General features: G+C 35.1%; 1 protein-coding gene across 1 annotated transcript; it reads left to right on the top strand.

Annotated features, from left to right (window-relative positions):
- The first annotated feature begins 221 nt into the window (after positions 1-221).
- On the top strand, positions 222-1,141 carry LOC107911413 (inactive protein RESTRICTED TEV MOVEMENT 2). The gene is made up of 2 exons (XM_016839243.2): positions 222-416; positions 512-1,141. The coding sequence occupies exons 1-2, from the start codon at positions 332-334 to the stop codon at positions 1,024-1,026; spliced, it is 600 nt and encodes a 199-aa protein (XP_016694732.1). The 5' UTR covers positions 222-331; the 3' UTR covers positions 1,027-1,141.
- Positions 1,142-17,641: the final 16,500 nt, after the last annotated feature.

The raw sequence follows: 17,641 nt of genomic DNA, 5'->3' as shown, positions 1-17,641 counted from the left end.
TTGTCATATCTAAAACCGACCGAGAAAACCAAAGAAGCAGAAAAGGGATGAAGTATAAAGGGAGGACACATATAATTAGGAAAAAAGAAAGCAGGAAGATGGTGTAAAGTAGGAAAGCAAAACCAAATGCTTAGAATTTGAAAAAGGAATGATTCTTTTAGGAAACCCAGAAAGAAATATAGCATGTTCATTAAGCAACTGTTTCTTATATAATTAAGCATGTTAAATCGACTTTATGCATATATGTATTCAAGCTGTCTTCCTTTACTTCACAAACAAACAGTACTATTTCTTTCAAAACTTTGCTTAATATTTTTGTTTCTTTTGCAATATGTCCCGTTCTTACCAAGATTTAGAGCCTGATTGCCAATACAAAGAAGGAGAAGCTCAGGACCTTATCGAGTTTCATGTCAAACGTAATTTAATATATATATATATTGCATGCCTTTGTTTAACTATCTTTGTCTGTTATTCAATGTTACATTTCATCCTTTCTATTCTATTCTATCAGATTTTAGAAAGGACCAGCTGAAAGTTCACTTCGGCAGCAACAACGTCCTAACCGTTTCCGGCGAACGGCCCCTGGAAGGAAGTAAATGGACCCGATTCCGCAAGGAATTCACCATTCCCAAAGACTGCAAAGCGAACGAAATCCGTGCGAGGTTCAGTTCCGGTTTTCTTTATATAACAATACCAAAGAAAATCGCTTATTCGCAACAGGATTCACTTACACCAATGCAGCGTGGGGAGTCAGCATCGTCGTTGCCGCCGGTTGAAGACAAAGGAAAACTAAAGCAAGAGAACAACATTAGCCAAAGTAGAGAGGCTGCCGGCGAGGGTACTACAGGTGCCCCTACCGAGAATGCTATATCGCCCCAAGCTCGCCCCAAATGGTTTATTTCAAAGCTTAAAATGGAGAGCAAGACAGCAATGAAGATTGGGGCAAGTTTGACAGTGGCGGCACTGCTGTTTATTGTGTTGTTTTATGCATTCAAGCTTTGTGATCCCATGATTATGAATGTTTAGCACTACCCAAATCCTTTGAATTGATTCGTTTTCCATGTAATTGATGCAAAACAACCTGTGATTGCTCAATGGAACAAAGCTCAAAATAAATTAAATGATTGTCTTAACATGTTAATTCGCCTCACAATGATTTATTGGTTTGCATTATGAAAATTTGTCGAAGGCAGTCGTGATTGAAGTCTTTTATTGTACACCTTAATCATCAAAACTTTAATTCTCGAAAATGGAATCCTTTAATTGTAAGAGGGACGTACGATGGATCTTCCAAAAACTAAAAACATTACTTTTTTTTATTGCATTGAAAAGGAAACCATTTTGATTTCAACATATGAATTTAGGTTGACGTGAGTGTGTGTGTGTTTTTTTTAAATATTTTTTTGGTGGATTTGTTATGTTGTTTCTTTTAATAATATTATTTCTAAGATTAAAATTTAAATTTTTTTAAGGAGTTCAATTCATTTTATCACTGCAATTAATACTTATTTATAATAAGTTAACCTGAGATTGTATTAAATATAATTATTATTTATATTTAGATTGGTATGTGTCAACCGGATTTAGTATAAACTAGTTTTATTTTTGAGCGATGGACGGATTAAATATGTATTAGTAAATTATTATTATTTTTAAAATAAATAGATTAAAAAAAGTTATATGCTATGATAAATGATCATAAATTAAAAGCTACCTAATGGTCAAAACTATGAAATGCATTTTGGGAAATGGAATCAAATAAAACATATTTTTAAATTTTTTTTCTTCTAATCAACTACAGTTTCCAAGTTATGTTCAGCAATTTTTATATTTTGTTGATTTGTCTTGTGTTTTTATTTTATAATAATTCTTGATTTGGTCTTTATTTGATTTTATATAATATTTAATAACAATATAATTTAAAATTCATATAGCATAGTTATAAATATTATATATCATGCAAAATATAATTACATTAACTAAATTATACAATAAATTGAGCATTTAGTAAATTAAAAATTAAAATAGCATCACAATCTAAAATTAAATTTAAACTTATAAAGTTATCTTTAAATTTAAAATAAAATTAAAAATATATCATAGAAAATGAATTAAATATAATAATGTAAATACAGTAAGATATTAAAACAAAATTACGTGAATGAAATAAGGAATTAAAGTATTAAACATAAACGTATAAAAATATATAATCAGACATAAAATAAAATTAAAACAAAAATCTAGATATCGATATCTGCTCTCACGTGAAGTTTTAATAACTTTTGACTCTTCTATTTTTTTTTTTTTTCATTTTCACTTTTCGCTTTATTTCTTTAGAAAAATCTTTACTTTCTATAAAACTCTTCCTTAATTTCTCAAAAAAGCTAACCATTGCCGTAAACTATCGTGTGCGACATCATCTTCAACCAATAATGTACTCGACCAATATCAAGTTCACATCTTTTTGTCGATTTCATAATAGACCTTCCCAAAATCAAATCAAAGTCTAATAAAACATTTTAACAAGTTAAAAATGACGGTATTCCATTCAAAGGAAAAAAAATTGTAATTAAAAGGAAATCTAATACGTTTTTGTTTCTTGTTGCTCATGTGTATTTCCTACTCCAACTAGTAGATATTATAAAACAAAATAATAAAACAGTAGGAATTAGTGTGCTGCACATAGGGAAAGAGAGTTTCAAAATTGAAAGGCTTAAATCTTTATCCTATTATTTTAACAACAACTAAGAGCTTTGCATAAGATATCTAACAAAAAATAAAAATTATAGTTATAATTTAAATTTGGTATGTATTGCCCAATTATGTTATTTATATTATAATATATTTTTTTATAATTTCTATATAGTTTTAATATATGTGATGTGATCCTGATTTCTTTTTTAAAAACAAATTTGGACATGTAATTATTTCCGTACTTAGAAGGAATGAAAAAAAAGTAATTTATATTTAAAAGTTGACGGGAATTAATTTTGTTTTTGTCTTGCATCGGAAAATTTTTATTTAAAAATGGAAAATAATTAATCAAATTGATTTGAAGGGTTTGATTATTATTTTTGGCTAATTTACCAAAAAAGCCTTTTTTTTTCAAAATTTACCGAAATGGGCCGATTTTTTGATTATTTACCGGAATGGTCCATTTTCCGGGAAATCGCATCCACGTCAGCGCGATGTTAGGGTACGTGTTAGGACATCACGTCCACGTCAGCGCGACCTGCTGACGTGGAAGGAAATCGCATCCTTGAGGGCGCGATTTCCTTCCACGTCAGCAGGTTGCACTGACGTGGACGCGATGTCCCCCGCGTGTGAACAGTACCCCAACGGTAAAAAATTTGACCGTTGCCCCCCACCCCAACGGTCAAAAAAAAAACTATAAAACCCCCCACCCCTTTTTTTTTCCACAAACAAATCCTATCTCAATTTCCTTCCAAAATCCTCTCAATTTCCTTCCAAAATCCTCTCAATTTCCTTCCAAAAATCTCTCAAATCCATATTAAATTTCAATTTCCCCTCAATTTCATTTTTTAAAAATAATTTTAAATAATTTTATATTTTTTTAAAAATAATTTTAATTTTTTATATTTTCATCAATGGTCGGATCATTGATTCGTCTTGATAGCAATCACATATCGGTGGAGCAAATGAAAATGGTAAGTATTAAATTTAAATTTTAAATATTATTTAAGATGTTTTTATTTATGTATTTTTAGATAATTATTAATTTATTATTTGTTATAAAAGTCTGAAGATCGGGCATTGGAATGCAATATCCGGAATATGCATGCTCCTCCATCACCGTTAGTAGAGAACTACCTGCGGGAAGCGAGTTTTTGGCACGTGGCGACTGTAGGCTGGGGATGCAAGTTGGAGCCGAAACTGATCAGTGCGTTGATCGAAAGGTGGAGACCCGAGACACACACATTTCATCTTCCATGTAGAGAGTGCATTATCACTCTAGAAGATGTCCATCTGCAATTGGGATTGCCGGTGGACGGGCACCCAGTCACCGGGTCTGCCCAATCTAGCAATTGGGAGGCGGTGTGCTACGAGCTTTTGGGCGCTGTTCCGGATAAAATGGATGGAGGTAAGGTGGAGATGGGCTGGTTACGTGCCACCTTCCCCGATCCGAATGCAAATTCAACAGAAATTGAAAGAATCCGATATGCTCGATCATACATTCTTCAAATAATTGGAGGTTATCTGATGCCCGACACGTCACGGAGCCGTGTACATCTAAGGTGGCTGTTAAAACTCGTTGATTTTAGAGGAGCTGGTGAATTTAGTTGGGGGTCTACCGTCTTGGCAACATTATATCGGGAGATGTGCGGGGCGATGCGACCGAGGAGAGCAAACATCAGAGGTTGCCTATCACTACTGCAATCATGAGCATGGTTTCGCTTTCCATTTCTACGTCCTCGAGTGAACCACCCATATACATTCCCACTCGTAATGAGGTAATTTTTTATATTACATTTTGGAATTGTTATGTAGATTTTGTAAGAATAAAAGTATGCTAAAAATGGGTTTAATTAGGTGGAACCATCCGGTAAGTTATCGTGGATTACCATCTGAACTTGAAGATATACGGCTTCTATTGGAGCAACGGTCGGAAGCAGAAGTAAGTATTATTGCAAATAGATATTTCCATACATTCGCTAGTGGATTGATATTTAGTATTTAGTATTATGTATATAACTAATATTTCTATCATGTTCATGTAGTTTCAATGGACACCATACGAGGATCCGGCAATCTAGGCAGTAATTCCGGAAGAGTTTTTACAAAATCTGAACGCTTGGCACGCAAAAGTGGTGTTGATCAACTATGCAACCGTGGAGCCCCACCAGAAAGACAGAGTCTTACGACAGTTTGGATGTAGACAACCGATTCCTGAGGACCCTGAAGTGTTTGACGATCACCACAAAATTGACCTTCGGCTATTAGGTACGGATTGGCCTAGATACTGGTCAGAGTACACGGAAATGTGGGAAAATCGACATGAATATCTACCTACTCGGGAAGAAATCATCGTTCTGGAGTTAGCGTGCGTTCCAGAATACATGCCATGGTTTAGGATTCATGGCAAGCCGTATTTACTTACGCCAGAGGAGAGGCAGCGGCAAATACGTGGCGGAAGAGAAAGGCGCGGGCCTCTGAATCCAAGGCGACAAGACTACGAAGACAGCCCCTCAACAAGGCCCAAACATTCACCCGGCTCATCATCAGCGGCCATGCAATCACCGTCCCCAACGAGAGCACCGACGCAGTCACCTGACGCAGCAATTCAACAGATGATACCCATGCAATCGCCTTTCTCTATGATGCCAGGTGTGTTTCCTAGCCCTTATATGTACCCTAATGCGTACATGTATCCTTTTCTGAATCCTATGGCAGGTTGGAGCCAAATGCCCGGATCAGCACCATTTCCTGTTATGCCGAGCGGACCACCGATAACTAGGCCAGCGACGCAGGAGGGGCCGCAAGGGGGGCCATCGTGGAGCTCTCCTTTTTACCAATCGCCAGGAATGCATGGCTTTCAAACACTGTCGCCGTTCATGATGCAAACTCCTCCACATACACTATTCTTTGAAGGTGGATCATCGTCCCAAGTCCAACAACCAGATGCCGAACCGGAAGAACAACAATTAGCACCGGAGGAAGAACAACCACCATCTGAAGCTAGAGGAAGGAGGAATCCAGCGTGTAACCGTTGACGGCCGCCATGTGGAACCGAATCCCTCGGGCATAGACATTGATTACCGTATTACAATTTATTATTTTATGTAATGAAATAGAAGTTTATTTTATGTAATACTCATAAAAAATTGTTCGAGTTATTTTGATATTATTTGATATAATAAAATAGAAGTTCTATTTGATGTAATAAAAATCCTAATTTAATTAAAAACCTAACCCTAACCTAATTTAATTAAAAACCCTAACCCTAACCTAATTTAATTAAAAACCCTAAACCCTAACCTAATTTAATTAAAAACCCTAACCCTAACCTAATTTAATTAAAAACCCTAAATCCTAACCTAATTTAATTAAAAACCCTAACCATTAACAAAAGTTTTTGGGCTTAATAATTTTACATAGTTTTACATAATGTTAGGTTTGGTAAAATGTTTTGACTGGTACTAACAATTAAGAAATTAAACTAATTTGATAATTTTTTCTAAAATTACATTCAACTATTGCGATTAGGACATGATCGACTTGTATGGCCTGGGTTCCTACACCATCCGCACAACTTCTATTGACTGGCTGTTTCTCGGATATCCATATTGTTCCGTATTCTAGTGGAGCAAGGTCGACCCTTTGGTTTGCGACGCAATTCTCTATCCGGTAACAGCTTAAAAGGAGCAAGAGATACGGGCGGCCACTTACGTTCATCTGGGACCGGTGGGAAAACGTGTCTCCATACGTTGTACATGTTTTCTAATTTGTACACTTCGTCCACATAACTCAGCGGATCCAGACGGAGTTTCTGACAAGCTGCAATAACATGAGCGCATGGATAACGAAGTGCATTAAACTTCCCACAGTCACAAGTCCTGTTTCGCAAGTGTACACGATATTGCCCGCCAACAACACCTTGGTGCGGTCTGTCAAACTCCGTCACGCGAAACCATAAATTGTCTCGATCGTGACATACTGTGTGCATAATATTTGCCATCGCCTTCGCCTTGTTAATTTCTTGAACTACCTTACTGCACCATACATGGCCACCCTGCATCTGGCCTGCATAAGTTGCTGCTCGCTTTGGAAATAGCACCGCCAAACGGAAATATGTCTCTCGCACAACTGATGTTTTCGGTAGATGGCGCATTCCTTTAAGAACATTTATGCATTCTGGCAGGTTCGACGTCATATGGCCATATCGTAGGCCTCCGTTGTATGCTTGTGCCCACTGTTCGAAACGTATGTTACAAAGGTAGTCCGCCCCTTCTTCATTTTGGGATCGTAAAATTACCAACATCTCGTGAAAACGATCTTTATTTATTTCATACCCTGCCAATATAAGTTCATAGCGAATATTTTGTACAACTTCTACCAATAAAACTAATTCAAATTGACAAACGAAATAATACAGTTATAGAGTAAATACCCATGTTGGTCACTTGTCGTCGTTCGCTCTTAGATGGATATTACCTGTAGTAGTTCGAAGCAACGTGTCTTAGGCAATATCTATGGTGTGTGCACTGCCACAAGCTTCCCTCTCGATCAAATGTAGCTAGTATACCAGCGCTCCGATCTGAAATAACACAGATATCAGGTTGGGGGCACACATGCCTCCTTAACCTAGAGAGAAAGAAATCTCAGTCATCAGACGACTCCCCCAGTTTTATTGCAAATGCAATTGGAAGAATTCTCCCACCGTCGTCTTGTGCCACTGCAACCAATAGCCGATGAGTATACCTACCGAACATGAAGGTACCGTCAATTTGTACCAACGGCTTGCAGTATGGAAATGCGTCTCGGCATTGCTTAAAGGTCCAAAATAGACGTTTGAACACTTGGCATCCACGTAGCAATCGGCTGTTGTAGTACGCATGTTCTGTTTCAAGGTCTGTGATGGCACCTGGGACGTATCTCTCTAGCACCTGACACCACTGCCATATTTCATTATGTGAGGCGTCCCACCCACTATGCAGCTTCTCCAACGCCTTTTGCTTAGCTATCCAAGCTTTGCGGTAAGAGGGCGTGTACCTCATTTGGCTACGGATATTGGCAATTATCACCGGCACTGAAGTCTTAGGATATGCTTTTATCATGGGCAGTATCAAGCTAGCCATCATAACTGAATCCATTTTGGGATGATCTTGTGAAACACCTACAGAGGGAGTACATTAAATAATGCAATATTGCAAAATAAAATTATTATTCAGATACATTCAATACTGTACCTGCAGTACATGTATGTGGACCTTTGTACTTTTTTATCTCCCACAATCCTGTCCTTTTCCTTAACGAGGCGACGATTTTCCATCAACATGTGCCGTCTTGCACCGCACACTTAGCCTCAAACTTATCAGATTTTGATTTAACGACGTGGTAATTAATGCCATTTTTGATGCTATGCTGTTTCAAAGCACCAATAAAACTATCCTTATTGGTAAACTGATTACCAACTTCAAGTTCACTGAAATCTACCCTCGAACTTGTACGATCGCGCATCCGGTGTGGTAGATCTGGAAACTCTAATGCATCATCCGCTGACAGATCGACATTATGCATGTGGGCTGGAGGTGAGTATGCTATGAATCGTGGATTTTCTTCATCATCTGAACTCCTTTCACCATCTTCACCTTCTGTTGGAATAGGCTCCGGTTCAGAAAATAATCCCACCTCCGCACCATTCGACCCGAGCTCTCGAGGTGGATCCACATCGGAGTCATCTTCTAACCCACAATCATCTGCAGTGTACGACGTCCCCTCACCGGTTGATGTCGTAGGTAGTACGTCATCCCTTCTTCTGGGCATTTGATAACATCCCCAAGTGGATGTAGATTGCCATCCACTAGAACTTGATGCAGTTCCCCAGTACGTATTTCCAGCATCAAATGTCGAGCCACCGACGTACATGTCTCATCCACCGGCAGAGTGTCTTGCGGGGGATGTACATTCGATACCGCTACTGAACATAGGTTGTTCTGTATTTTGTAACCCGCTAACCGAGTGTCGGCCAGGGGTCGTGTATACATCTTGAACACCGGACGGAAGTATATCAGCTGGCGACGTAAATTGTACATATAACTCAATATAAGTTGCTCCACTAGCAAGATGAGTCTGCACCATTGCCTCCAAGCTACGAGCACCTTTTATGTCGAACGAGTCATATGTCACCGGATCAACACAAGAACAAAATCGATACGTGATTGATAGAACTTTCATTGGCGTCGTTCCGAATATTTTACGCCTAATTCTTTTACGAAGTTCTGTCAAATCTATGTTCTGTCAAATCTATGTTCTAGTTAAATGACAGTCGCACCGTATTCTCCGACAAAAAAACAACACCATTCTCGGTGTGGCAAACCTCACCATCGTAGTAAAAAACAGCACTAATACGTTCAATCATTTTGAAACTCTAACTTTTTTAGCCTCTCTAAAATGTTCTGCTATGACTTATGCATTCTAAGAACATTTTCTGCCTAATTTATAGCCTCAGCCCAAACTTGCTACTGTAGCAAAATCGCGTCCACGAGGGTGTGATTTTATACTATTTGCTCAGAAACATCAAAAAAAAATTATTTCTTACATGACCAACTGTAGCGAAATCGCGTCCACGAGGGCACGATTTCACAATTTCTTCTCAAATAGCATCCTGGTAAAAGCGATTTTATACTATTTGCTCAGAAACGTCAAAAAAAATATTTCTTACATGACCAACTGTAGCGAAATCGCGTCCACGAGGGCACGATTTCACAATTTCTTCTCAAATAGCATCCTGGTAGAAGCGATTTTATACTATTTGACCAGAAACGTCAACTCGAAATAATTTATTTCGGGACCCCTAAAGCCTAAAAAGCCTACACCCTAAACCCTAAAAGCCAAAAAACCCAAACGTAAAATCAACGTCAAAATCGCGTCCCTGGGAACGCGCTACGTGGCAGGACATCACGTCCACGTCAGCAGGTCGCGCTGACATGGACGTGATGTCCTGACACGTACCCTGACATCGCACTGACGTGGACACGATTTCTCAAAAAATGGACCATTCCGGTAAATAATAAAAAAATTGGCCCATTTCGGTAAATTTAAAAAAAATGGCTTTTTTGGTAAATTGCCCGTTTTTTTTACAATGAAGAAAAGTATGATGATGTCATTGTAAGTGTAAAAATTAAAAATTGAATATATGACTTGTTTTAAGTATATATGAAATGTGACATGTAGCAATAATTAATTTAAACAAAACATAGTAAGGATTATTGTCATATAAAATCCTTTTTATATAAAACCTTTTCCAGATTAAAAATATCATTCTCGTATAATTATAATTACTACATATTATATACAGTCAGTCCTCTCTATAATAGCCACCCACTAAAATAGCATTTTACTATAACAATTAAGTTTCTAGAAGAACCAGTTTTTTATGTTTTATTTTAACCCTTTATAATAACTTTTCACTTATAACGGCCACATACATAGTTATGAAATAAGTTTTTTATTAAATTAATTTTCTATAACAACATATGGTCTGAATTTTTAAGTAAATTTATAATTATTTCACATAAGCAAACTTATTAATTATCATTTATTAAATAAAAATTATCATAATGAAAATATTAGTTCAATAAAATGATTAAATGATTAATCATATTTTATTAAATGAAATTATCATCAATGAGTGGAATTAAAAATACTAATTTAAGAAGCTATTAAATTCCCTAATTAAATATTCTACCATGAATTTGAAAAGTTATAAACTTAAAAAATTGGTTACTTGAATTTAGTAATTGATAAGCTATTTCTTCTTTGCATGTGTTTCGCTAAATAATTCCTTAATTCGTTTCGGAAATAAACCTCTAATTCTTATGCTTAGTTTATTTAAATAATCGGGTGACTCATGAATAACTATTGCTTACTTGATCAATAAATATTTTTTAGAATTGAAAATGTTATGGCTTAGTCAATATTTCATATAAATTGTTGGCTCTTTTGAACTTCCTAATGAAAGTACTCATTTTAATAAATAAATAAATAAGTAATCTGTAATAGCTTCGTTAAGAGTAAAAGGTTGAAAATGTGACCAAATTGAGTAACCGGGGTGAGGTGCTTGGGTTGTCATCTCATTTTGCATCAAAAGATTTGGTGACGAACCAAAACTTATAACACTCCACTGATCAAGCTGCCTTGAGAAAAGAAGAAATAAATTGATTAGGGACGAGTGAAATTGAGAAACCGGAATGAGGTGCTTGGGTTGTTATCTCATTTCACATCAAAAGATTTGACTATGTCTCAAATTTGTTCTCAAAAAGAAAAAAAGTTAAGTATCTGGGGTGAGGTGCTTGGGTTGTATCTTATTTCACGTCAAAAGACTTGACTATGTCACAAATATATTTGAAAAAAAGAGAGAAAAAGGAAAAAAAAAAATACTAAAAGTATATATTGTGTGTTATTGTTTCGGAAGTTTGATTAAGCATAAATTTAGTGAAGTAGTTGAATTGATATACTGTTAAAGATATTATAAAATGCTTATTGGTTGAGTTTAGCAATTGTTAAATTTTTTATTCACCTAATTGTTTGTATTATGCTTGACTTGTAACACCCCTTACCCAAGACCATCGCCGAAGTCGAGAATGATGCGTTACTTGACTTAACTTAAAAGTTCGGGACATAAAATTTTACTTTTAAAATTAATTTCACTATTCACAACAAAGCTGTCTACCTGCGCAGAAGTTACTAAATTAATTATAACTCGAGCTACGAAACTCAAAACTTAGATCCGTAAATTTTCCCTAAAACTAGACTCATATATATTTTTACCATAAATTTTTCAGAATTTTTTGTTCAGCCAATTAGTACAGTTAGTTAGTTAAAGTATCCCCTGTTTCACTAATAGACTATCCTGACCTCTCGCTACTAAAATTTAATTATCTTATTGTACAGACTTCATATGGTGTTCTCACTTGTTTCTACAGAAAATAGACTCAATAAGGGATCTAGAAATATAAATTACTACTCATAAATATTTTTGTAAAATTTTTAATGATTTTCCAAAATTAGAATAGGGGATTCCGAAAACCACTTTGACCTTATCTAACTAAAATGAAAATATCTCAGAATACATAATTCCTTTGTCTACACTGTTATTTTTCTATGAAAATAGACTCAATAAGCTTTAATTCTATATCTCATCCACCCTCTAATTAATTTTCTACTATCCTTGGTGATTTTTCAAAATCACGTCATTACTGCTATCTCAAAACTGATTCACTACCAATTTTTACTTTTTCATGATTTCTATGCATAATTTATCACCTAGACATTTATAACAACAAACACCTTCATACTTAGCAATTTTAATAACTATTCATCATCAAATATTTACATATCATCTTTTGGTCATAATTTAAGAATATACAATCGAAATGACTAAGTCCCTATACATGCCATAGCTCGAAACATTTATCGTCTTAAAATACCAAGTTGTAGTGGTTGATAGTGTGAATGCTCTCCGACGTCTTCAAGATCCTGACTATACTTGATAATACTATATGAAAGAAAAAGAAATAAAAGAAGTAAGCATAAAGCTTAGTAAGTTTACAAGTAAATAAATAACAACATTTAACACAAATAATGATATGCAAGTATCATGTTATTAAGTTTCCTCTTTACTGACTCTCATTTACTTGTTTATTTACTTACCTATTTAGATAGCTTAAGATTACAACTTACTCTCCTCCTGCTGAAATATTGGTTCTCACTGATATCATAACATATTCTTAACTCTTATAACTCACCTGAAGTTGCTAATTATACTTTTACTTGAACTTCCATAGAACATAACATGTTTTCTAGCCCATTGAGCCACATTGGAATAATAAGGATACTTGGGTCTCTTTTCTGATAATAACATGCCAAAGCCATGTCCCATACATGGTCTTACATGGGATGTTTCTTGTACTGCCAATGCCATATCTAAGATATGGTCTTACATGGGAGTTCTCATATCGGTACCCATACCATGTCCCAGACATGGTCTTACAGAGGACCTCTCATCTCGGTGCCAACGCCATGTCCCAGACATGGTCTTACATGGGACATCTTTACCCAAATGTCATGACATTTGTATCCAATACACTCTTAATGTTTCAACGAGGCTTTTATTATTGATTCTCTGTCATCTCATACTTAAGTCAACATTAAATAATTTCATGAAATAAATACATAATTGCTGGAAAGTAGCAACATTAATAATAATTATTGAAATATTGCATTTATTTACCGTAAACTTACCTTGGTACAAAAATGTGATCAAATCTAACACTTTAGTCCTCAATCTTTTTCTTTCCTCGGTTTAGCTCTGAATTTCGTTCTTCTTAATATATAATAGCAAATTTAGCTTATTTAATACTCACATTCATCAAAACAGTCCTTGACTCAATTTTGGCAAAATTACAATTTTGCCCCTAAACTTTTGCATATTTACACTTTTGCCCCAAAGCTCGAAAATTAAACTTCATCTCTTATTCTTATGTTTTATAACATGATGAACATTTTTCCCTTCTATGACAACATCAAATTCTTACTCTAACACTTACTTATGAACATTAGGTATTTTTGCTGATTTTGTCAATATACTCGTTTTCACTTAAAATCGATTAGCAAAAGTTGTTTAACATAATTCCTAACTTCATATTCTACCATAAAACATCAAAATAAACATATTTCACCTATGGGTATTTTTCCAAATATAAACCCTAGGTTAAATTATTGCTAAAATAAGCTAAATTAAGCTACCGAGATTCTAAAAACGTAAAGACCATTAAAAACGGGGCTTGGAATCACTTACTATGAGGTTGAGAAAGTGAAGAAACCCTAGCTATGGCTTCCTTCAAGTTTTTGCAGCAAGCAAGAATGATGAACACAATTTTTACATCTTTTTCCCTTTTAATTCTATTTATTTACTAAATGACTAAAATGCCCTTACTTAAAAAAAATCCTATTTCACTTATCTCATGTTCATTTGTCCATCACTAACTAATGGTCTAATTACCATATAAGGACCCCTAATTTATAGTTCCATAACAATTAAATACCTTTAACATATAAAACTCAATTTTTGCACTTTTTACAATTTAGTCTTTTTGATTAAATTGAGAGCCCAAACGTCAAAACTTTTTAACGAAATTTTCACGAAATCTTTCCTTGAAATTGTAGGCCATAAAAATATAGTAAAAATAAAATTTTTCTCATCGGATTTGTGGTCCCAAAACCACTATTCCAACTAGGCCCTAAATCGGGATGCTACATGACTGAGGAAGGGGATTTGATTTCTAAAAGGATTATCGAATGATTTTTAGTAGACGTCATACTTGGGGACAAGCATCGGCAAAGTAGGGGGAATTTGATAGCAAGATAAAATCGTATTTTTAATACATTTAGTTTTGGCTAATTATCGAATAAGATGATACTAAACTTGGGTTTTTCTTTTCATGAATGAAATTGGTGTACCAAAATTCAAATTCATACAAAAAAGGGGGTTGAATTGATACAAAAAGTAAATAAAAGGGCTGGATTGAAAGGTTGAAGATTTAAAGTTGGTTGGATAAAAATTGAAGGATTGAAGATTAAAAAAAACAGTAGCTGGATAAAGATAAAATTATTTTTGATAGTGTTAAAATTTTGTAATTAGTTTGAATTTGATTTTTAAATTTTGATTTCTCTAGTGATAATGTTTAGGAAAAATCTAGCTAAGTTTTAGCATTAGAAGTATGTATAAATACCTGGTGGCTATAACCACTGGGTCGACTTGGCTTTTGAATAAAAACAATTCCTTTATTTTTTTTCTCTTCATCTCTGCGTCAGTGGTTCCTTTTGGCATATTGCCATTGTTTTTTCATTTCAACATTTTGGGAAATTTGCTTCCTAAGTCCATTTTACTTGTTCCATCAAAAATAATTTTCATACTCCATCTAAGCATGATTAATTTTGTGTTTAACTAATCCCCTCTGGCCTTGGCCCGATAAATGCTCCAACGAAACAATCGTGAGATACGAACCCGTTGTAAAATCTCTCAACACAATATTCACTATCTCTCCGGTATATGGGATAGTACAAATTTGTCCCTTAAATTTGATTCAACTTCAACTCAAAAAGTGCATGTTGAGTTGGAGTTGTTTGGCATAAAGTTGGTAAGCCGAGTCAGTCGTGCTATATTCAAATTCCCACGAACAAATTGGTGTGTCCAAGTGGGAAATGGCCAGTTGGCCTCCAATAAGGGAGAAAGTGATCGGATCTAAGCGACCCAAGCGGTTGAGGTCATTGACTCGAGTTGGACTTTTCAAATCGCAAGGCTGTTGAAATCTTGAATCATGAACATGTGTATCGCGGTTAGAAATTTGGCAAGGATCGGTTTGTAGGTCGTACCGAGACTAACTACACAAGGAAAAGTTGGCGATCGAGACGTTCTTGGTCGCTATAACCAGCTTATCACTTGGAAAGGGAAATCTAGTTTTCAATGATCGGATAAAGTTTGGAGTATACCGAGGTTAAGACTAAGCTTTAATATATTTTATTTACTAATTTATTTTATTTCGCTTAATTTATTTTGCAGTCACGATTATTTTATTTTTACTTTATTTTATACATTTTTTATATCATTATATTTATCAACTAAAACCCTCCCTTTTCATTTTTCAGCATTGCTACGCACAAGTCGTTGGCATGACTGTAACCACGATAGTAAATCTGATAACGAAAAAAGGCAAAATTGAATAACCAGTCCCTGTGGATCTGACCCTACTGCTATATTACTATTTAGTGTTATCTTGTCGTAGGAATTTATATTTGGTGGTTTCAACGCTTATCAAATTTTGCGTCATGCTTGGCACAAATCCCGCACAAACAAGTTGGGTTCGATCCCCGACAACGGTGCCAAAATTTAATGGGTGTCGAAACCACCAAATTTAAATTCCTACGAAAAGATAATACTAAATAGCAGTATAGAGCAGTAGGGTTGAATCTACAGGGACTGCTTATCCAAGTTTTCCTTTTCTCGTGACCAGAATTACTGTCGCGGTTATAGTCGTGCCCACGACCTATGCGTAGCAATGCTGAAAAATGAAAAGGGGGGTTTTAGTTGATAAAGATAAAGATATAAAATAATGTAAAAATAAAAGAATCACGTTTACAAAATAAATTGGTGAATAAAATATATTAAAGCTTAGCTTTAGCCTCGGTATACTCCTAACTTGAACCGAACCTTGAAAAATAGATTTTCTCTTCTAAGTGATAAGTTGGTTATAGCGACTAAGAATGTCTCGATCACCAACTTTTCCTTGTGTAGCCAGTCCCGGTATGACCTACACACCAACCATTGCCAAATTTCTAACTGTGGTACACGTGTTCACAATTTAAGATTTTGACAGCCTTGCGATCTGAAAAACCCAACTCGAATCAACGGCCTCAACCGTGTGGGTCATTTAGATCCAATCACTTTCTCCCTTGACGGAGTCTAACTGGCTGTTTCCCACTTGGACATGCTAACCTGTTCACGGGAATTCGAATACAGCACGGCCGACTAGACTTCCCAACTACATGCCAAACAACTCAATCCAATGTGCACTTTTTGAATCGAAGTTGAATCAACATTAAGGGACAAATTTGTACTATCCCATATACTGGAGAGATAGTGAATATTGTGTTGAGAGGTTTTACAGCAAGTTTGAATCTCACGATTGTTTCGTTGGAGCATTTACCGAGCCAATGCCAAAGGGGATTAGTTAAACATGAAATTAATCACACTTAAATGGAGTATAAAAACGATCTTTAATGGAATAGGTGAAACGTGAAAGAGGCTTAGGAAGAAAATTGCCCAAAATGTTGAAATGGAAAAACAATCGCAGTATGTCAAAAAGAACCACTGACGAAAATATGAAGGGAAAAAAAAGGAATTGTTTTTATTCAAAAGCCAAGTCTACCCAGTGGTTATAGCCACCAAGTATTTATACATACCTCTAATGCTAAAACTTAGCTAGATTTTTCCTAAACATTATCACTAGATAAATCAAAATTTAAAAATCAAATTTAAACTAAAGATCAAATTTAAACTAATTATAGAAATTTAACAATATCAAAAATAATTTGATCTTTATCCAACCACTTTTTTTTTAATCTTCAACTCTTCAATCTTTATCCAACCAACTTTAAATCTTCAACCTTTCAATCTAGCCCACTTCTTTACTTTTTGTTCCAATTTAGCCCCCTTTTTTGGTATGAATTTGAATTTTGGTACACCAATTTCATTCCTGATAAGAAAAACCCAAGTTTAGTAGCAACTTATTCAATAATTAGCAAAAAATAAATGTATTAAAAATATGAATTTATCTTGCTATCAAATTCCCCCTACTTAGCCAATACTTGTCCTCAAGCATGACGTCTACTAAAAATCGTTCGAAATCAAACCCCCTTCCTCAGTCAAGCACAATACAAATAGTTAGGTGAATAAAAAATTTAACAATTTCTAGACTCAACCAATAAGCATTTTATAAAATCTCAAACAATATGTCAATTTCAACTACTTCACTAAATTTAGGCTCAATCAAACTTCCAAAACAATAATACTCAATATATACTTTATTATTTTTCCCTTTTTTTCTATTTTTTTTCAAATATATTTGTGACATAGTCAAGTCTTTTGACGCGAAATGAGATGACAACCCAAGCATCTTACCCCAGTTTCTCGATCAGAAGGGCAAAAAATTTCTTGAGCTTAAATAGGGTCGTATGACAATATTTGAGTATGAAAGAGAATTTGTCAGATTGAGCAAGTACGCCCGAGAATGTATTCCAACCGAAGTTGCTATGTGTAAACAGTTTGTAGACAGATTGAATGAGGATATAAACTTCTAGTAGGGATTCTCGAACTAAAAAGGGAAGGAGGGGGCTCAAA

Source organism: Gossypium hirsutum, chromosome D11, assembly GCF_007990345.1.
Source record: "Gossypium hirsutum isolate 1008001.06 chromosome D11, Gossypium_hirsutum_v2.1, whole genome shotgun sequence".
In the NCBI taxonomy this organism is placed as follows: Eukaryota; Viridiplantae; Streptophyta; class Magnoliopsida; order Malvales; family Malvaceae; genus Gossypium; species Gossypium hirsutum.
Note: the sequence above shows the minus strand (reverse complement) of the source record. Positions and strands in the feature narration are given on the sequence as shown.